This window comes from Ammodytes marinus (genome assembly GCF_949987685.1).
Source record: "Ammodytes marinus genome assembly, chromosome: 21".
In the NCBI taxonomy this organism is placed as follows: domain Eukaryota; kingdom Metazoa; phylum Chordata; class Actinopteri; order Uranoscopiformes; family Ammodytidae; genus Ammodytes; species Ammodytes marinus.
In genome coordinates this window covers 660,474-683,942 of record NC_137225.1, presented here as the reverse complement: position 1 = coordinate 683,942, position 23,469 = coordinate 660,474, and the positions used below count along the sequence as shown (strand labels likewise).

Below are 23,469 nucleotides of genomic sequence, written 5' to 3'. Positions count from 1 at the left end.
ACCATACATCAAATATATTTACTCCATAAACTATGGGGTAAATATATTGGCCATAATATCATCAAAACTTACCTCACTTTATGTAGTTCAAATGCTCAAATGTGTGTCTTCAAAAGTATTGTGCTCTGGGCTTAATGTAGCCTCAATGCCCCAGGGTTCTAGAAATCATCTGTGCATGTGATGGAGGAATGCACAGTGCATGTAGGGGGCGTGGCCTCAATACCCCTGCAGTAAGCAGTGTGCTGTGTGCATGTGATTGAGGAAAAGCACATATTCTCAAGTGTGAAAGCATGAAAGCTGGTTTATTTAGTCAAGAATATGCTAAATATACATTTCCCCCAACTATATTTAAAATCACTGTTAAGGGCAAACCTTAAATTTGTTAAATTTTTGGTTCATTCCCGTTAATTCCCGTTAATTCCCGTTAATTCCCTTGGAAAGTTTCCAACTTTGAAAATTCCCGGAATTTTGCAACCCTAATCCTAATTCTTATTTTTTATTTTGGTATCACTCCTTTTGAAAAATCCGTGGAGGCATTTGTTTATTAGTTGTAAGATGGCTTCATCTGTTTTGCAAAGGAACTCCCAATATATGATAGGCCTACATGGCTTATAATATGCCTATACAGTCCCCTCCAATAGTATTGGAACGGTGAGGCCAATTCCCTTATTTTTGCTGTAGACTGGAAACATTTGGGTTTGACACCAAAAGATGAATATGAGACAATAGCTCAACATTTCAGCTTTCATTTCCAGGTATTAACATCTAGATCCGATATACAGTACAACTTAGAAGATAGCATTATTTGAAAAGGAACGCCACATTTTTAGGCGAGCAGAAGTATAGGAACAGATAGACTTTAAGATAAGATAATAAGATAAGATATACTTTATTCATCCCAGCAGGGAAATTCAGATGCTACAGCAGCCAGCATACACAGAACACAACACAGCACATATAGGCCTATCCCCACCCAAAAATGAAATACATACATAGCCAAGATGAGAAAGTGGTATGGATAGTCTCTGTGCATAAGTGCATAAGTAGCTGTTACTCGTATATAACAGTACACAAATACTAGCTCTGCCAGTGCATATGATATGATAAAAAACAAAAATTATGCTAAAAGAAAAAGCAATCAAGTGTGCAATTATACATGTGCAAAAAATGCAAAATATGCAGCGCAGGCTAAAGTTTAAAAGTTCAAATGTCCTCTGTCCTTACTGAAAGGGGAGTCATTATAAAGTGCAATTGCAGTAGGTAAAAAAGTGCTTTTGTATCTGTTATTTTTGCAGCTTAGCCGCCGTAGCCTCCCACTAAAAACACTCCTCTGTTTACATACAAGACTGTGTAAGGGATGCATGTTATTGTCCATAATGTTCAGCAGCTTCTGTACCATCCTTCTCCCCATCACCACCTCCAGGGGCTCCACAGCAGTACCCAGCACAGAGCCAGCCCTCCTGATCAGCTTGTTGAGCTTTTTAGAGTCACAAGCCCTGATGCCGCTGCCCCAGGAGATGGCCGCAAAGAAAATGGCACTTGCCACAACAGACTGATAAAACATGGCCAACATTTTGTTACACACATTAAAAGACCTAAGCTTCCTCAAAAAGTAGAGTCTACTCTGGACCTTTTTGTAGACAGCCTCTGTGTGTTGCTTCCAGTCCAGTTTATTGTTCATGTGAACCCCCAAGTATTTATAGGACTCCACCACCTGCACCTTATCCCCAAGGATAGAGATGGTGCTTAGCTCAGGACTGGCCCTCCTAAAGTCCACCACCATTTCCTTGGTCTTTGTGACATTTAAAACCAGGTTGTTCTTCCCACTCCATGCAACAAAGTTATCCACCAGCTGCCTGTATTCTGTCTCCTCTCCACCACTGATACACCCCACAACCGCAGTGTCGTCTGAGAACTTCTGTAAGTGACAAGCCTCAGAGTTGTACTGGAAGTCTGAGGTGTATAGTGTGAAGAGGAAAGGAGACAGCACAGTCCCCTGCGGCGCTCCTATGTCACTGACTGCCCGCTCAGACACAGACCTCCCCAGCCTCACAAACTGTAGTCTGTCAGTCAGGTGATCCATGATGTTGTTGTAGTGTCTACCTGCATCAGCTCCAGCTTCTCACGTAGCAGTACTGGCTGTATGGTGTTAAACGCACTTGAAAAATCAAAAAACATAATCCTTACAGTGCTACCAGACTTGTCTAGGTGAGAGTGGGCTCTGTGGAGTAGGTATATGATGGCGTCCTCAACCCCCACCTTTGGGCAGTATGCAACCTGCAGTGGGTCCAGATAGCTGGTCACCTGTGGTCTCAGGTGGACCAAGACCAGCCTCTCAAGTACCTTCATAATGTGCGATGTTAGGGCAATTGGTCTGTAGTCGTTGAGGGCAGAGGGCGAGGGTTTCTTGGGGACCGGAACAAGGCAGGATGTTTTCCACAGCACAGGCACCCTCCCCTGGCTAAGGCTGAGGTTGAAAAGATGCTGTAGAATGCCACATAGCTGATCTGCGCAGGCTTTCAGGACCCTGGGGCTGATGCCATCTGGACCTGCTGCCTTGTTCTTGCCAAGTCTCTCGAGCTGCATTTTCACCTCACTACTGGAGACAGAAAGACAGGCTAGAGAAGTGTGGGGTAGGGGTGGGGCACGGTGGGGGTCCGAGCATGTTGGGGGGACAGTGGGTGCCGTCCAGGTAACTTGCTGGGAGGGGGGGGGGGGCTGTGTGAGGGGGGAGGATATAGGGTCTGTGTGGCTGTCAGGGGCCGGGGAGGTAGCCAAAGGCGTCGTGCTGAACCTATTGAAGAACACGTTCAGCTCATTGGCCCTTTCCTTCCTTTAAATAAATTAAGGTGAATAAAACGTAATATTTTGTCGCAAAACCTTTACTTGCAATAACCGCATCAAGCCTGTGACCCATTGACATCACCAAACGTTTGAATTCTTCTTTTGTGATGCTTTTCCAGGCTTTCACCACAGCCTCATTCAGTTGCTGTTTGTGTTAGGGGGTTACTCTCTTAAGTCTCATCTTGGCAGGTAAAATGCATGCTCTATAGGGTTTAAGTCTGGAGATTGACTTGGCCAGTCTATAACCTTCCACTTCTTGCCCCTGATTAACTCTTGTTGTGTTTTGGGTCATTATCTTGCTGCATGATGGAGGATCTTCCAATCAGTTTGGTTGCATCTTTCCTTAAATTGGCAGACAAAATGTTTCTGTAGACTTAGAGTTGATTTTGCTGTTACCATCATATGTTACATCATCAATGAAGATTAATGAGCCCGTCCCAGAAGAAGTCATGCAAGCCCAAGCCATGACATTGCCTCCACTGTGTTTCATAGATGAGCTTGTATGTTTGGGATCACGAGGAGATTATTTATTTCCCCAAACTTTAGCCTTTCCATCACTTTGGTAAAGGTTCATCCTGACAACAACACAGTAACATGATGGCAGCAGCAAAATGAACTCAGAAGTTTACAGAAACATTTTGTCTGCCAATTTAAAGAAAGATGCAACCAAACTGATTGGAAGATCCTTCATCATGCAGCAAGATAATGATCCAAAAAAACTGCAAAAACAACAAAGGAGTTCATCAGGGGCAAGAAGTGGAAGGTTTTAGACTGGCCAAGTCAATCTCCAGACTTAAACGCTATAGAGCATGCATGTTACCTGCTAAAAAGGAGACCGAAGGGAGTAACCCCCCAAAACAAACAGCAACTGAATGAGGCTGCGTTGAAAGCCTGGAAAAGCATCCCAAAAGAAGAATGCAAAAGTTTGGTGATGTCAATGGGTCACAGGCTTGATGCGGTTATTGCAAGCAAAGGATTTGCGACAAAATATTACGGTTTATTCACTTTAATTTATTTAAAGTCTATCTGTTCCAATACTTTTGCTCGCCTAAAAAATTGGCGTTCCTTTTCAAAAAATGCTATCTAAGTTGTGTATCGGATCCAGATGTTAATACCTGGAAATTAAAGCTGAAATGTTGAGCTATTGTCTCATATTCATCGTTTGGTGTCAAACCCAAATGTTTCCAGTCTACAGCAAAAATAAAGGAATTGGCCTCACCGTTCCAATACTTTTGGAGGGGACTGCATATATTCATTTAAAACTAACACATTCGTTCTCGCACTTCATACATCTGCCGACGGAGTCACCGTTTCTCCTTCCTCCGCTTTCTGTGCGTACGGATGGGTCAGAGTGTGTGGGGAGGGCCGCACATCTTCCCGTCAAGTTTTCTTTCGATAGATCACAAAGTTTGCCAAGTGGCTGGCGAACGCCCTCTAATTTGTGTGCGCAATGTTGAAATATGAGGCCCCAGACCAACCGGGTGAGCAAATTTAAATTTGCCAGCGGCAGGTCTGGATTTACAGGCAAAGGCACAGATACTTTCACAGGAAATGCAAATAATACTGATGTAGGTTCAATTTACAATACATACTAAATTAAGTCATATAATCAGAAATATTTTTTTTTCCAAGCATATAACACTAATAAGCCTTTATCACATTTTCTTGTGATTAATGATCACGTTATAACGTGATACTGATCATTGTTACCCCTAACATGGTGTTTTTTAATATAGCGCCAAATCACAACAGAAATCATCTACGGACACTTTTCATATAGAACAGGTGTTATTTTTATTTTTTTTATTAAATAAACTGGGATGGTGTAAAACATGGATTAATCTGACAGCAATGCAAATAAATCTTTCACTTAAAGAACTACAACAAAATAAGGAAAAAAATTAAGTCATTAATAAACCATGGTTCCCTTTGTCTCAAGCTGACAACATTTGACTCCAGAAAATTATGGATGGCTGAGACATACATGTGATTCCAATCCAGTTAGTTCTACTTCGTTCCTACTGACCGCCAGAGGCGGTGCTTACAGCACTGGATGTTCCATCGCGCGCATGCGCAGGTCGAGATCTTTATACCAACAAAGGTTGCGTTCCGAATCGCATACTCTTTCTTTTTTCTATTCTACATACTACATCCGACGATAAAAAGAATCTAGTTAGGATGCAGTAGACATACTATTGGGACATACTTTTCTCTCTTATTTCATCATAACATTGCGCCTTGATCTTGCCTCTTGCTTTTATATCCGTCGCATCCCCGTTTGTTTTCATAACATGGACCTATAGGCTTTGTCGATGTTACGTCACTTCACGTGCGCACTGGATTGTGGGTCAGAATCGCCCAAATAGGATGCACTTTTCAACACTAACAATCTTGGCCGCATGAAGTAGACCATCCGGGTATTCTAACCATCCTAAATCTGGCCACAAGAATCGGGACATCCTAAATCTTTTTTCTACATACTATATAGTAGAAAGTATGCGATTCGGAACGCAACCAAAGTCACCTGTGACACCTGGGTGACTCCGGGAATGTCTATATATTCCGGAAGTCACCAGAGGTTCTGTTCCTTTTTTCTTCTCGCGGACTAGCAGGTCGCACACATTGTTGTGTGCTAATATACCACTAGCTTGTCGCAAGTAGCTCGTACCTAAGGGTTGGTGCTTCGATTTGACTTCGACCACCAAGGGCTGCGACTTGCAATTCGTTCGACTTGGCTGCGGGCCGGTCAGGGGGAAGCTAATATCACCTTTCCACCTTGCTTTGATTAGATCAGGCGGCGGCTGGGTTCACAGTCGCCGTGTTATTCTTTCGTTCGCACCGTTGCTTGTGTGTTTTGCTAAGCCCGGTTGCTAATTGTATGCTCGAATGTATTGTCTTTCTAGCATTGTGCACTGTTGATCGGGTGCTACGTTCGCCCCGACCGGTTGCCTACTCTGATTTAATCGATAGCGAGCGGCTTGGGGTACCAAGCCGCCGCCACAGTACTTTGTAGCATTGTCGCACTGTTGCTCGGCTGCTGAGTAGCCTAGAGCGGCTGCTTAGGCTACTTAATTTGCTCGTCAGGTGCGGCTTCGGGTCAGAAGCCTCTTTCACTGTTGTTCGCACCGTTGCTTGTGTGTTTTTCGCTAAGCCGGTTGCTAATTGTATGCTCGAATGTATTGTCTTTCTAGCATTGTTGCACTGTTGATCGGGTGCTACGTTCGCCCCGACCGGTTGCTTACTTTGATTTAATCGACAGCGAGCGGCTTGGGGGTACCAAGCCGCCGCCACAGTACTTTGTAGCATTGTGAGTAGCCTAGAGCGGTTGCATAGGCTACTTAATTTGCTCGTACCAGTGGTGAGCCGTGCCACACACTAGTATGCTGTTATACACTGTATGCTGCTGTATTGCTCGCCGGTGGACGAATTAGTTTCCTAAATCGCCTTCACCGTGTTATTTTAGCCGTGTCACACTGTTGCGTGTGTAGGCTGCTGTAGTGTGTCGCCAGTTGGCAGCTTAGTTTCACGGCACGGGTGTCGTGTCTGTGCCGCTGTGTTATTATAGCCGTGTTGCACGGTAGCTCACGCCTTAGCCTGACTGCATAGGCTACTTAATTTGCTCACCAGTGAACGTCGTTGCCGTCACCAAGAGCCGCTGACACTGCCAGGGGACTGCAGATGGAGAATAGCATTTTGGCTAATTCTAGCATTTTTTAACCCATGTATGATCATGTGGTTTATTGATTTGCACTGTCCCCTTCTTAAGTAAACTGAATTCAATTGAACTGTGTTATTTAGGGGGTCGTGGGTGCGCTCTCGTAAAGCTCGATTGCCTAGCCTACTGTAATTATGCTCGCCAGTGGGCAGCATAGCTTTACACAACAGGTTGCATTGTTGCTTGGGTGCTCTCGCCTAAAGCTCGATTGCCTAAAGCCTACTGTAATTATGCTCGCCAGTGGGCAGCATAGCTTTACACAACAGGTTGCGTTGTTGCTTGGGTGCTCTCGCCTAAAGCTCGATTGCCTAAAGCCTACTGTAATTATGCTCGCCAGTGGGCAGCATAGCTTTACACAACAGGTCGCATCGTTGCTTGGGTGCTCTCGCCTAAAGCTCGATTGCCTAAAGCCTACTGTAATTGTGCTCGCCAGTGGGCAGCATAGTTTTACACCGCCACCGTTTTATTCTAGCGGTGTCGCACCGTGGCTCGGTTGCTCTCGCCTGAAGCCCGGTTGCATACATTAGTGCTAGCCAGTGAGCGTCTTATGTTTCCAAGGGCCGCCTTCACTGTGTTATTGTAGCAGTCACACAGTTGTCGTGTCTGCGCAGGCTACTGTAATTGCTCGCCAGTGGGCGCTATAGTTTTACACCGCCGCTGTATTATTCTGGCGGTGTCGCACCGCGGCTCGGTTGTTCTCGCCTGGAGCCCGGTTGCATACCTTAGTCAGATGCATATTTAGTTGGCTCGACAGTGGGCAGCTTACGCCTTCATGACCTCCATACAGTGGGGAATGGCCATGACAAGTGCCCTGCAGGTCTCAGGGTTGAGTACCTGAGGGAAGCGCTGTCAGATAGCCCATGCATGAACTGTAGTTTCATGTCTCAGGCACTTAGGTTGCTAGGTAGAGGCTCTTCTACTAGCCTCTAACCAGCGGCAGGCCCTCAATCCTCCGTTCCTGTGTGCCTCCCTCTGAGCCTTATTCCGCTCAGCTCCGTAGATGCTGGCCAGATTTAAGGGCTCTCTCCCATCACACGGTGACAGCAGAGCTCTGGCAGCCATGCACAATGCTGATAGTTAGGGCTCGGACTGGTTAGCTCCGATTGAGCCTGCTATAGCATCCCTGGTTGTCTCCCCAGACGAGGCTCTGAGAGCCGATGTGCGCTGCCCTCGGCCCCAGTGCCGGATTTCAGGCGATCTCCTTACTAGGAGTTACGACATTGCTGCCTGTGTGGGCCATCTGGGAATTTGCTTTCTCACACAGTCCTGGCTCGGTCGCTAACCATACAGGGGTCAGGTGCTGGTCACTCAGCATGGACCCTCAGTGATGCTTCACTGCAGACTTTGCATTATGACTAGGGAGCTAGGCAGGTTGATGTCAACTGTGACGTCGTCCCAGTCGGAGGTGTGTCGACTGACCCTCCATTCTCTTTCAGTGATCCCAGGCCAGACGTTCGGCCAGCTGCTCTTCAGGCCCGGTGCGAAGTGTCCAGGTTGACCAGGCTAGACAGTAATTGCACGCTGCGACGTGCACCTCTGCCTGATTCCAGGCCGGGAACCTCTGTGGTACCCCGTGCCAATAGCTTCAACCACGTTCAGGTGGACAATCAAGGGGCCAGTGCTTCTCAGCACATTCTGCACAGTGCCGTACACTGCGCTACAGCTGCATTTCAGGCGCCAGGAGGTCGGCGTCCAGCCTCCGCCCTCCCCCAGAGTCCTTGGGGGTGCTACTCGATGCTCGGTAGGTTCTACTCAACCGAAGTTCAGGTACCAGGAGGTGGGGCGGGGTCGCCCCGTTCTGGACTAAGACGGCGGAATCAGTGCCTCACGATTCTTCCTTTCCCCATGCTGCGTGTTGCAGGGGTACTCCAGTCTATCGCTCAGGCAGACTGGGTTGTGTCATAGCCCTGAAAGATGCTACTTCAAGTCCCTACTGCCCAATGTCACAGGTGGTCCTCCCCTTTGCATTTCTGGGCAGGGTGTACCAGTTCAGGGTTCCTCCGTTTGGGCCGTCCCTGGCTCTGCGGATATTGGACAGTGTGTGGCAGCATCCCTGCCACCATTACAGCTCAGCTGGTGCTCGAGTCGGCGGCCATGCGAGCCTGCCTTTCTCCATAGCGCGTAGCTACCGTTCAGCAGCTACTACAGCACTCCATGCAATGGAGGCTGCTGGAGTACAGCCTCTTCCTTCGACTGATAAGTATGCTGACCTCAGCATAATCTAATTATCATTATCCAAGCTGTCCAAGTTCCAGGTGTCCGGAACACAGCGATAGAAAAGGGCCACCCCCGGGGAGTGGAGACTCCATCCGGAGGTGGTGGGCATGATTGGGACAAGTATGGCAGGGCAGTGGCATATCTCTTTGCTTCCGAAGAGATGACCCACTGTCCCCCTGGGTTCTCCTAGATGGAGAGGACCAGTCCCCTAAGGCAGGATGCTCTGGCTAGTGCTTGGCCAGTCATCCTGCTTTGTGCATTTCCTTCGCACCGTTGCTTGTGTGTTTTTCACTAAGCCCGGTTGCTAATTGTATGCTCGAATGTATTGTCTTTCTAGCATTGTTGCACTGTGATCGGGTGCTAAGTTCGCCTAGACCGGTTGCTTACTTTGATTTAATCGACAGCGAGTGGCTTGGGGTGAGCCAAGCCACCGCCACAGTATTTGTAGCATTGTCGCCTAGAGCGGTTGCATAGGCTACTAATTTGCTCGTCAAGTGGGCGGCTTCGGGTCAGAAGTCGCTTTCACTGTGTATTGAGCTGTGTCCCACCAGCGTGGGCTCTCACCTAAGCCTTGCGTGCATAGCTTACTTATTGCTTGCCAGTGGATGAGCCGTGCCTCACACTATGTGTGTAGCTTTTGTACTGACAACACTGGATGGGGTCCAGCATTGCAGTTACAGCCTACGTTTGGTGGCTCCACATTGGCCAGGAAGGCCATGGATCCCAGCGTTACTAAACTCCTCAAGGAGAGCCTTGGTGCCTTCCAGGGAGACAGGACCTTCTGTCTCAGGTAGGCGGACACATGTGGCACCCGAACTCGGGGCGCCTGCAGCTGTGCGTGGGGCTCCTGGTAGCCAGGACCCACTGTTGACGTATTGCGACCAGTCAGAGGTCCATACCGTTTTAACTTCAGGGGCACTCGCCACTACATGGCGCTATGCAGACAGGTGGAAGTTGTTTTCACAGTGGTGCATGGCACATGGCGAAGTCCCATGGACTTGTCAGTGGTAGTGATACTACACTTTCTGCAGTCTGTGTTGGGCAGCAGGACAGCTGCTTCCACCCTGTGCGTCTATGTGGCTGCGATATCGGCCGCACATGCAGGGGTGGACAACCAGACGGTAGGGTCCCACTACCTAGTCAGGCCAGAGGCTTCATTCAGCCACCATGACCCCTGAGGGCACCATCATGGGACTTACAAGTAGTCCTGAGGGCCTTAGGTCTACCCCCATTTGGGCCGCTGAGTCAGGCAGACCTGACGCGGCTGTCTATGAAGACGGCATTCCTCCTTGCCATTGCGACTGCAATCGGTCGGTGAACTCCATGCCTCGGCAGTGAGCCAGGCGTGCTTGCTCTGGCATGCAGAAGGGTCAGGAGTGCTCTCGCCAATCCATCCTTCCTATCCAAACGATTGTCTCCCCACCATGTAAACCAATCGATCGAGTTGGCTGCTTTCAATCCCCTGGGCTCACCAGGGGATGCAGAAAGAATGTCAGACCCACTGTGCCCGGGGCGGGCGCTTAGGGCATAGGTTGTGGCAACAACCAGCTTGCGTAAGACAAATACCTCTTTGTCTGCTATGGGAGCTGCAGGAAGGGGGCTGCCCTGTCCAAACAGAGACACCCCCACTGACTTGTGGAGGTGGTCTTGAATGCATATAGAGCACAGGGGCTCCCCATGCCTTGGCCGTTGAGTGCCACTCTACCAGGAGTATGGCTACATCTTGGGCTGCCTTGAAGCGGATTTCACGGCAGGACATTTGCGCCACGGCTACATGGTCTTCATCATGTACGTTGCGCAGCTCTCAGAGTAAATGTTGCTCCACCTCATCCGGTGGGATGACAGCTGTCTTGTTGATGGCTGCAAGCCCTTAATTGATGAGTACTCTTCGTGACCTTTTTGGTATAAGTCATCCAGTGCTGTAAGCACCGCCTCTGGCGGTCAGTAGGAACGAAGTAGAACGATAGTTACGTATGTAACTACGGTTCTATGAGTTCCGGATGACCGCCAGAGTTCTCTGTCACTCAGACTTCTCAGACACCGCGAGAAGATTCAGTTGGAACAGAACCTCTGGTGACTTCCGGAATATATAGACATTCCCGGAGTCACCCAGGTGTCACAGGTGACTTTGTTGGTATAAAGATCTCGACCTGCGCATGCGCGCGATGGAACATCCAGTGCTGTAAGCACCGCCTCTGGCGGTCATCCGGAACTCATAGAACCGTAGTTACATACGTAACTATCGATTTACAGTGTAGGAAATCTATTTTACTTGTCTTATTTTACCAGGGGCATGTTCTCCCCTGTGAACTGTGAAATGTGTTTCTGGGGCATTTTTGGTAATTTCAAGGGAAAATGTATCAGAATTTTGGAAACATCTTGTTCCCTCTATCAAGGTACCACCAGGGGTTTCAAGTTCAACTGTAAGACTTTTTAAGACCACTTAGAATTACATTTTAAAGGTCGCATATTATGCTAAATGCACTTTTTAATTCTAACATATCCATGGGTCCATGGTGTGCCTAGAGACTGCCAAAATATTAAAAAAATAACAATCTCTCCTTTTCTCACTCTCCCCCTTTCTGAAACCCCCACCCCTCCCCCCCAATATACTCCAGTCAGAATTCTCCTCGTTTCTGACCTCAAAAACTGGAAAGCCAGAAGCTTCCACTGTGCAGCCCACACCCCTATTTCTTATTGGTCCACGGCCCTGACAGACAGAGGGCGAGGCGTATCTGGCTTCGCTTCCGGACAGGGGCGGGGGGAGCTCAAAGATTGTATATTTACGAGGGGAGCTGCAGCTCTTTTTAAAAATAGGCCATTGTGAGATTAGCTGAACATCAGCATAGTACAATAAATTATCTGAAAGTTTTTTTCAGCAAACAATTAAAGAAAAACGTATTAGGGACCACTAAGACCATATAATATGGTGTATAATAGAACCGAAAAGTGTATAATATGGGAGCTTTAAGAGAACATTTTCCATATGGTGGGCACTTTTTTCTAACTAGACGTGTCTGACATCAGACTTATCTCAGTTGTGTTTGAAAGAAATGTACTATGGATGCCTAGCTGTCCATTTTCAACTCTGGCTATGCAAATTCATAATAATACCATTAAACTCCCCCCAAAATAATTTTCTATGTTATGTGGGCATTACAAGTCCCTGTCCAATGAAATTCAAGGGCTATTACAGATTTCAGGGGCATTTTGCCTCCAGCCCCCGCTAACCTTCTTACCCTGCTGTAAGGGAGATCGGGGCTAGTAGGCACACTTTTCACTCTAGTGAGAATTGCTCATCACCTTAACATCTTTCAATAGTCATTCCTACATTAAATTGAAGCTTAAGGTGTTGGCTTGAAAACCCTCGGTTTTTCTAACTTATTGTAATAAAGAAGAAATTGATCATCAAAGACACCCTTAAACATTGTGCCTCATTTATCAAACTTGCGTGGAAACTGGTGCAGATCCTGGCGCAAATATAGCCCAACGCCAGGTATCGCGTGGGATTTATCAAACAGTCGTGTCTCGCCAATCTCAGCGTATGCCAGACCATTATTGATAAATACGGCGGCTGAAAGCAATCGTAATTTGAATATCACGCCCCTATATTTTCTCAGTTAAGAGGCCTCGCCTATAGGTTTTACGACATGGATATGCGCATTACGGCAAAGAAGAGGAACTTCTCTGAAGTAAAAATTGACTGCATAACAGTGAAAGTAGAAAAAAAAAGTTTCATTTCGGAGCATTAAAAGCGGCATCAAAGAACGTCAGAAGGCAGCAGTTAGGAAGGAAATAACTGCTGCGGTCAACAGCGTTAGTATTGACAAACGATATCCAGCTGAGGATAGTTAATTTAAGGTTTACATCAGTGTTATCGTTCAAATGATATAAAAGAGCATTTACAATTTTATGTCGCTTTACATAGGTGAAGAAAAAGTGGTCTGACTTAAAAATCGCCAATGAAAAAAGCGTGTTGCTGCTCTGAAATGCAACACCAGCTGGAGGTGCGGCCAAAATAGTGAAGTGGTACAGCAGAAAAAGACACTCCAACTGTCCGATAATAACGCCTGTCTTGCCCCCCCCCTCCCCCCCATTAAAGAAATACACATCTGCAGAGATTTGAATGATTATGATGTATTGGCCCTTTCAGATAGCACTACTCAAAAGGGTTTTAAAAACTAAAAATAACACATTTTGCGTTGTACTGTATGAGAGATGCGCTTGGCACAAGTGGCCAGCTGTCAGCTGCACAAGCCAGCCCGGCAACCGCCAGCTGTGAGAGCGCCCACTGTCCAGCCAAGGTCCCGGATCGGCAAAACAAGCCGCTTTAGCGATCAATGACACATTAAAAGAGAAACTAAAATCTCAAGTGGTTCAAATAAATAAAATGTTAATCTGAATGTTGTGCCGTGCATTTTTATCCTAAAGAACAGCGTACTACTTGCATAGCTTACATATTTAATACTGTGGCTAACATTTTAGAAGCGAATGAATGCAGCCCCCGTGCTGCAGAGTCCACCCAGCTGCTCCAAGACGGAGACAACTGCCATTACGCAGTCCCATGCAGCGCTCCAAAGTGGCCCTTGTGCGCACTATTGAATCAGTCTACTCAGTTGCACACCATAAACTGCACATTTTTAAATGATTAATATGTTTATCTCGGTCTGAGCAAACACTGCATTAGTAATATCTACTAACAATTGTCCGACAAAGTCATCGGCTACCCGGCACAGCCTGCACTGCGAGTCCATGCTGTTTAGAAACTTGCGTACACGAGCTGAAAGCTGGCGTGGGATTTGAGCGTACCCTACGCTCACGTCCAAATTGATAAATGCAGAGGTTTGCGTGGAAATGTGCGTACACCCACTTTTCTGGTCTATGCTCGGTTGATAAATGAGGCTCATTGTGACAACCGACCCCAGAAAGGGGTTGGTTGTCACACACTATGGGGTTGTTTGTCACAATGTTATCTTAATGGGAATAATCTTTAAAAGAAGGCAGGAAAGCAGAACTAAATTTGCAGGTTTAATTGCATTGTCAAGTTGACAAATAGGCCTAGATAACTTACTGTTTCTTCTTCTCCAGCTGGGGTGGAGTGCACTGGGGTGCAGTAGCTTTGGCAGCTGGTCTAGTTTGGGATGCACTGGGTTGTTTTGATTTTGTTGCGCTTTTTTCTTTTGCATGCTAGCTGCCTTTTCCTGCTCTATTCTTTCCTTCCCTGGGGTGTCAGTGAGGAGGATACAGCTTGACAATTTATTTCGTTATTGGGTTCCTTTTCTGACTGCAGCCTTTGGGTAACATGTGACAAACAACCCCACAAAAAATGTAACGACCAACCCCAACTTGAATTTCTTGCTAGCATCAAGGCCAACAATCATCTGACAAGTAATAAGCTTGCTAACAACAATCTAAACCAGGGGTGGCCAACCCGCGGCTCGCGAGCCGCATGCGGCTCTTTGCCCAGCTTCGTGCGGCTCTTCAGTTCATATCAAATTATGTGATTATAATTTTTTTTTTTTTTTTTTTTTTTTATACTTTTTTTTTTGTGTTGGCCTATGTGTGTGCATGTTCGCAAACGTTTCATGCGGCTCTTACGTTCGTTTTACATGTTGTCTATTATTTCATTTTTTATTTTATTAATGTGTAGGCCCTATGTGTATGCCTGTTGCAAATGTTTAATTGAGGACGCAACATAACGTTCGCAAACGTTTGGTGCGGACGCAACATAAAACTGCCCGCTCAGCTTGGAGGGAGGTTTTCCGTGAGTAAACTATTTGTCAAGTTCGCTCCGAAACAGAGTGGGAGAGTTCATATTTTTTGTTGAACGTTATGGCAGGCCATTCTGCCTTATATGCCAGGTGTCATTTGCGCATTTCAAGGCTTCAAATCTTCGGCGCTACTTCAGCTCTCTCAATGCTAAAAGTGAGTCCCACAAAGCAACATGCATAGTAAGAGAAAACGCTATTTTAAATTGTTATATTTTTGTTTGTGGATTTGGTTGAATAGATAGTTTGTGTGTGAGGCAGTGCACACAATGTTCATTGTTGAAAATGACTGCCCTGTCGTCTTTAGTACTGTAGGAGTCCAGTCCTGTCATTATCACAGGGGCGGCCTTAACGATCTGGGGGCCCGTTTCAAGTGTGGGGCCCCCTGTTTTTTTTTTTTTTTTTAATAAATAATGCTTGTGCATACATGTGCAAGCTCCCCGCGAAAATAAAAAAACGCCCCCCCCCCCTCCCAGTTCAAATTTTATTTTTTATTTTCATTTTATTTTTTTAATTACATTTTTTTCCTGATATGTATCCTAGTTCAGAGATGATATGTATTTTTTTTTCTTTCTTAACTTTTTTTGATAGGTAGTTGCCAAGTTCATCACACAAACACTCCAATCCACTGATATGAGATCAGTTTGCAATTTTCAATTACTAAATTAATGGTAGGACTGTGGCCACTAGAACTGGTCTCTGGTCAGCAAAGGTCTTGAAAACAGCATAAGTGTGCTTGTGACATGCGTGCCACCCATGCATGTGTATAGGCACGTGTCCCAGCAGATTTTTGAAATCTGAATAAAAAAATTAATGTTTGTAGTTAGCGAGTGTAACATGTTCTTAGCAAGGGCAGACTTTCATAAATAAAGGTTTATTTTTTTAGCAAGATATTTGGTCAAAAGCTATGGTCATCCGTCCCTCTGTGCAGTTGTTAGGCATCTGGCTGCTAGCAAGTTATGTTGTCTTGCTAATTTTACTATTCATCTGAGCTGAAATAAATATTGACTTTTTCCTTTATTATCTTCACCAGAATGCTTAGATTACATGTTAAAAACACAAAAAAATCTTCTGGGGGGGATGCCCCCAGACCCCCCTTCAGGGGTTTAGTTTTCTGACAAACATTACAATGGATACTAACATGATTTGGGCATTTGGGATTATAAATCATCTTTTAATTGGTTGTACAGCATATCGCATGCTATTCATTCAGGGGTGCGATGGCCACCCCACTCTAACTCTGTGACCCACCTTGGCCACCCCCAGTCAAAATTTCCTGGAATCGCCACTGTGTGTACCCGTGTGTACGATGTGGCTCTTTGCAGTAACACAGTAAAAAAATTGGCTCTTTGTCTCTGACTGGTTGGCCACCCCTGATCTAAACTATAGCTTCTAAACTATAGCTTACCCTTCACACCTTTTTAGGGTAACAAGTGTTTTTTTATGAGCCCATTGTGTAAAAGCCTAGAAGAAAAATACTGAGGAGCTAAATATTTTCAATTTGACATGATAAACACAAACAGTCCTCTCACCTCAAAGTCAGCAGTGTAGGTGACCGCTGATCCCAATTCTGGATATGTGTACATACAAAAATTTCACAGACAGTGCCTTCTAGTTCCGAGATATAACGATTGTGACAACCAACCCGTGTGACATATAACCCCGTTCTCCCGTATAGTGTTGAATAGTAGTGTTTGCTTATGTTTGTTCTCAGGATGCCAACAAGTGCTAATCTCCGGTTCATACAAAGGAGTCGTGGAGTCAGCAAACTTTCCCAACGACTACCCAGCCAACTCCCAGTGCAGCTGGACCATCCAGGCCAACAATGGAAACACAGTCAACTACACATTTACTGCCTTCCAACTGGAGGCCACCTCCAGCCGCTGTGTCTATGACTACATTAAGGTACACAGATGCACACTACTCAACCATATTACAGTAAGTGAAGAAAGAGCCTGGCCAAACTCAACAATTGCATTACAATTAGGGAGCATAGGGGGTAATTCAGTAAGACGTTGGTGGATGAAGTGAGCCGCTGACAACATCTCATTTTATCTGGTTAATCCATAAAAATACGTTATATTACAAATTAAATTGTATAATCTATCGGGCTTTATTTGCATAAGGGTTTAAAAGAAAGGTTGCCAACACGTCAGAATAACACAGTAACACAATCTAAATCATTAAACGTTAACCATGTTAATATTAAATTTAAATGTACAGTGGCTTGCAAAAGTATTCATACCCCATTCATGAAATTTTCTACATTTTGTCACGTTACAACCACCTACGTACATTTTTTTGGGGGGGGATTTTATGTGATACACCAACACAAAGTGGCGCATCATTGTGAAGTGGAATGAAAATGAAACGTGGTTTTAAATTTTTTTTATAAATAAAAAATTGAAAAGTGTGGCGTGCAAAAGTATTCAGCCCCCTGAGTCAATGCTTTGTAGAACCACCTATCGCTGCCATTACAACTGCAAATCTATTGGAGTATTTCTCTACCAGCTTTGCACATCTAAAGACTGATATTTATTGCACATTCTTCTTTGCAAAATAACTCGAACCACAGATTCAGCATCAGATTGGATGGAGAGCATCTGTCAACAGCAATTTTCGAGTCTTTCTCAATATTCTCAATTGTTTTTAGGTCTAGACTTTGACTGGGCCATTCTAACACATGCGTATGCTTTGATTTAAACCATTTCATTGTAAAGGTGAATCTACACCCAGTCTCAAATCTTTTGCAGACTCTTAACAGGTTTTATGCCCTGTATTTGGCTCCATCCATCAACTCTAACCAGCTTCCCTGTACCTGCTGAACAAAAACATCCCCATAGCATGATGTTGCCACCACCATGTTTCATGGTGGGGATGGTGTGTATAGGGTGATGTGCAGTGTTACTTTTCCACCACACATTGCGTTTTGCATTAAGGCCAAAAACTTCAATTTTGATCTCATCTGAACAGAGCACCTTCCTCCAACCCTTGCCAAAAGCCATGCATAGTCAGATGAGACCAAACGTGAAGTTTTTTTCCTGAATGCAAAATGCAATGTGTGGCGGAAACACACACTACAAACCACCCTATACACACCATCACCACAGTGAAACATGATGGTGGAAGCATCATGCTATGGGGATGCTTTTCTTTAGTAGGTACAGGGAAGCTGGTTAGAGTTGATGGGAAGATAGATGGAGCCAAATACAGGGCAGAAAACCTGTTAGAGTCTGCAAAAGACTTGAGACTGGGGCAGAGGTTCACCTTCCAGAAGGAAAACTACCCTAAACATACAACCAGATCTACTATGAAATGGTTTAAATCAAAGCATAGTCATGTGTTAGAATGGCCTAGTCAAAGTCCAGACCTAAAAACAATTGAGAATATTGAGAAAGACTTGAAAATTGCTGTTGACAGACACTCTCCATCCAATTTGATGCTGAATCAATAGTTCGAGCTATAAGAATGGACAAAATATATCAGTCTGTAGATGTGCAAAGCTGGTAGAGAAATACTCAAATAGATTTTCAGCTTTAATTGCAGCGATAGGTGGTTCTACAAAGCATTGACTCAGGGGGGCTGAATACTTTTGCACGCCACACTTTTCAGTTTTTTATTTAGAAAAAAAAATTAAAACCACGTTTCATTTTCATTCCACTTCACAATGTTGCGCCACTTTGTGTTGTATCACATAACATCCCAATAAAATAAATGTACGTGTGTGGTTGTAACGTGACAAAATGTGGAACATTTTTCAAGGGGTATGAATACTTTTGCAAGCCACTGTATACATTCACGTCCAATCCATTAAAGTGGCTACGAGAACCTTTGGCGGCTGGCAGCCCCCTTGGACAAAAGCGGTAGTATTTTTACGACGCCAGCTGTCGTGAAGCTGTTTTCTAGCGTGTGCGTTGCGAGTGTCAAATGATAAGGACACAATATAGTGCATGTCCGTGTTGAATATGTTAGGACACGGAATCTTTTCGGCTCTGTGAGAGTGGTTAGTGACACTGCATCAGCTAATGCCAGTCAGTGCCACACACAGGGGCGTAGCACCAAATTCTGGGCCCCTATACAAAAAGTCCTGATGGGCCCCCTGAAAATGCGGTCTTACAATACACATGGCTCTCTGAGCCAGACAACTCCACAATATTTCATCTGATGAATGACCAAATCATTACTTTTACCGGTATTTCCCCCATAATATGTCTTAGTCAAGGTGGTCACTGGCCAGGGTCACAGGAGGCGCAAACATTTTGGGGATATTTTGCTCAAAGATGCCAATGCGCACTATAGAAATAAACAACTGTTTATTTGAATGCAGTTGTGCAATTTTGTTTGCTATGTGCAGGTAAAATTTTACAGACAGTACAAAACACAATTAAAGAAAACTTCTACTGTTTTGGTGCAATACTATGCAGACACACTAAATACAAATAATAGACCATACACTTTATGGATGGGGGGCTGTGATTATTGTGGACAATAGGCCTACTGTGATGCGATAGCCTATAATTCATTAATGGTTATTATTAGCCTACTTGCTTGATTTCTTTTTAAATACAGGTCGTTTTGGAACATGTATTTCCCAATTTAAAACATAAAAATAAAGCAGCATTGGAAATTCAGAAAATAAATCTTGTTGGCCTACACTAGCATGCTTTTCTACAAATAACTCAATAGTTGAAATAATAAATACAATGTGTTTTCCCCTTAAAATGTCTAAATGCATTTCAAAGACAGTAACAGTGTGGCACTTCTTTAAACTTACTGAAACTTGCAGGGGCCATCACTCTCATGTATTCATCAGACTTTTCTTTGCGCTGTCTGAGCGGATAGATGTTGTGTTGCCACAGTGATGTGGAGTCTTAAACTGTTGTAGCTTTGCCAGCACTTATTTCTGTACAGCTAAATATCCCCATAGAAACATCGCTCCGTTTATTTTCGCCACCATTTCAATTCAATGTTGGCTTGCTCCTGCTTACTCTCCCGCACACATGCCTTAGTCATGCGCAGGCCCCTGATCTCCTTGCAAGGGTCAGGGGGCTATCACGAGCCAGTCAATTATTAATTTTTTTGGAATGGCATTGTTCAGGGCCTTCGAAGATCGGGGCCCCACATTTAGCTTGTTAATTTTTTATTTTTTATTTTTTTAATGGGCCCCCCTCTGCCTTGGGCCCCCCCCCCACGACTGTATCACTTTTCCCCCCAGTCCGTCGGCCCTGGCCACACACACCTGATTGCAATGAGTTGATTCCGTGCCCTCACAGAAAGCGAATGAACGAGAGACGGCAGCATGGATCACGATGATGTAATGTGTTTATGTTGTTGTAAATAATGAAATTTCAGATGAATAATGGTCACTGCATGACTAGTTTACTCCTGTTAAATTGTTTACACGTTGCTTGGCAACGCAACGCCTTCCTCCCGCCCGTCTATCACTCTCCCTTTTAGATTTTAGTTGTCCTTCATTGAATTTTCTTTTTTCTTTGATGGTTCTGCCCCGTTATCAGCCATTATGACCACAAATAACTGCCTCAAACAAGGCTCCCCTTCCCGTATCTGGAGGAATAGGCTACTCAAATCGCATTACACTGAAATCTGCGAACCCGAATATGTGACCATAGAATAGAGCCTGCATGCGCAAGCTGAAAATCGGACTGGGTGTGCGACCAAACCAAAGGCATTAATAAAAACTATATAAAAACTGCTTTCTTTGCACTGATGGTCTCGTTTGCTGTTAAAGGTCATTTATGATTATCAGAGGAAAAATAACGCTGTTTTAAAGATATTTAAAAGTTCCTCGTAGCCACTTTAAGACTAAACCTTTTTTTTCTTATTTTTTTTAAATATATTTTTTGGCATTTTCCATGCTTAATTGACAGTGTGAAGAGACGGAAATGGGGGAAAGAGTATCCTGTAGTATCCTGAGCCCCTAGCGGCTTCTTTCGCTCCCTACATCACAACCAGTGTTGGGAACGTTACTTTAAAAAAGTAATTAGTTATAATTAGTAACTGAGTTAGTAACTGAATTACTTTATAATAGAAGTAACTAGTTACCAGGGAAAGTAACTATTTGCGTTAGCCTACTGTAAAAAAAAAAAAGTTGCTATAGGCCTATGTCAAAAAAAAAAAAAATTCTGAGCAGTTTTCACAAGTCAGTTGAAATGAGTAGAACAGACAGGCAGGCCTACTTGTAGGCTACATAACCTTCAATATGTAAGCTATTGCACATCAACAGACAGCAAGAGGTTTATCCTGCACTTCAAGTATTTTTTTATCCTGCTCCTCAAGTATTATGTTCTCAACAAAAGTAGTAGAGGAAACTGCTGAATGTACCGTGCTGATCTGCTAATATCACTGGATTCACTTCAGGGGTGTCGGATAAAACACCACTTAAGGCCAAAAACGTCAGACTATGAAGCATGAGAGGAGGAGTAAGGATGTATCCTATGTTTATTCCCTTCTTTAACATGCACAGCAGCATACAGATCCCAGGAAAAGAACAATAGCAATATTCGGCTTGTGATGACACGCTAAACAGCTGTTGCAACCGGCGAATCGTGGCCGTTTAATAACGTGCATAAATTATAATTTATAGAGATCGGGAAACTCCATGCATTTACTCACAAGGGCGATGCAAAATAATTCAGGGAGAGCATGTTTCAACCGTGGATTGATAGGTGGTTACTGCGGCAACGTGCACGCTCACACAACAGAGAGAGAAAGAAAAAGAAACTTCACTAAACACACTTGATGTTTGGGGCGGAGGGCTCGGCCATTATTAGGCTACCAGTTCAGACTGACCAGTGTAATGACCTATAATAACCATAAACACCTACAGTGCTTTTTACAGTAGGATATATAAGGAGACTGAGGTGGGAACCCTGGACCTTGTAGGTGGGTCCGGGGGAGCCCGGAAGAAAAAATGCAACCTTTTAAAGTAAAATTCATCAATCTGGTGCACTTTGAGAACAAAATTGCATGCAACCTGGCCCAGGGGCCCAAGGGCTCAGGGGGGCTCTAAGCCAGAAATACTGATAGTAACTTTACACGTCGCATTGTCAAAGAGCTCAGTCACTCATGTCAATAACAGGGTCCAAAAAGGAATCGCCTAAAATAAGGAAATAAATCATCATGGGCCCCTCAACTAGTAGGTGAAAAATAGAAAAGCAAGTGCAAAACAAAAGCATTATTAGCTCTTAGGGGCATTATTAGCTCTTAGGGGCTTCATTAGGGGCCTTGAAGGCCCCCTATGTGTAAATTCTATACTGTTCATAAAAAGTAGCTATCCACCCTTCATCTGTTGAATAGGGATAGGGAGGAGTGTGTGTGTTGGGGGGGGGGAGGCTTTAAGAGTCTGGGCCCATTATCTCATAATCCGTCTATGAACCAAATGGTTTCCACAATCTTTTTTTTTTTTTTTTTTTTTTTTCGCAGGGAGCATGCACAAGCATAATTTATTATTATATTAAAAAATGTAATATTATTATTAAAAAAAAAAAAAAAAAAAAAAAAAGTGGGGGGCTCCACACTGGGTCTTGAAACGGGCCCCGTGATCGCTGAGACCGCCCCTGCCCGCTTGTCGTGCCGCCTGACGACGGAACGCTGCGCTTTCTCTCTGCCCGGCCCCGCTCGCCTCTCCATTGAGAATGCATTAGTTGGCACAACAAACGCCTCGGCCCGTGTGAAACGGCCTTAACTACTGAACGAAGGAAATCAAATTAGGTTTTGGCATTTCCCCCCAAAAAACGGGACAAATTGTGTCCCGGGAGAGATTTATTTTTTCCCAGGACAGCTGGTGAAAAAAGAGAACAATTCTGGGAAAAACGGGACGGGTGGCAACACTAGTAGGCACATTAACACGGTAAAATAATAGTACTGCGGCTGCGGCTACTTGAACGCTCCGATGACTCGGAGAGAAAAAAATAATAATTCCTGCAGACGCTCTGACTGATGTCACCGCCCCTCAATGACAAACACTGTTTCTGATTGGCCAAATGATCGTCAAAGCTCATATGATAGGAGTTGACATCCGTCAATCATATTTAGTCACTATGGTCACTCCATGTCCATGCTCCACACCACACACACACACACACACACACACACACACACACACACACACACACACACACACACACACACACACACACACACACACACACACACACACACACACACACACACACACACACACACACACACACACACACAGTGCTTGCCATCAGACCCTCCCTCCCTCCCTCCCCCCAAAAAAATATTTTCTCAACGGATCTCTACGAATCACATAGATCAGTGGTTCCCAACCTTTTTTCCTTGAGGACCCCCGTGCCAGGGTCCAAGACAAGCTAGGCCCCCCCAACCCTAACTCCGACCCACATACACACAATAAAAGAATAGTGATTAATAACAAACTTTTATTTGCAAAAAAAAATAAGAATAAATAAATAGGTACTGATTTACACAGAGCTCCGTGGCTCTGTGTAAATCAGTACTTTTCAAAAGCTTTTCTGATGTCCGTGGATCTTCGTGATAGTGCCAATTGCTTCTTTCTCTCAAAATATTCTCGACTTTCACCAATAGTCTCGGGGTGTTTGGTCTCCTGGTGTCGTTTCAGTTTGCATGGTTTCATGCTTTGATTAGCTAGCTTCTCGCCACAAATGACGCATTCTGGCCGAAAACTGTCCTGTCCTTCCATAAAACCAAAATCGATGTATCTCTCGAGATATTGCTTTGTTTTCATCTTTGGTACAGAGGAACCATCTGTACATTTACGTTTCACAGACATTTTTTTTCTGTGTAAAGTGAGGCTGACCGCAGCAAAACAATCATCATTGCCCGCCACCCACGAGCCGACCGGAAGGTTGCTTACGCAAGTTCAGAGTTCATATAATAATGAATTTAAATGTGGACCAATAA

General features: G+C 44.6%; 1 protein-coding gene across 1 annotated transcript in view; it reads left to right on the top strand.

Moving 5' to 3' along the window:
* Positions 1–23,469, top strand: part of cubn (cubilin (intrinsic factor-cobalamin receptor)) — a gene marked incomplete at both ends in the record, with an annotated part of 365,190 nt that overhangs the window by 112,796 nt on the left and 228,925 nt on the right. Inside the window, one exon of the mRNA XM_080049812.1 lies at positions 16,259–16,449. Within this exon, the coding sequence (XP_079905938.1) occupies positions 16,259–16,449 (191 nt within the window). The remainder of the gene's footprint in view (positions 1–16,258; positions 16,450–23,469) is intronic.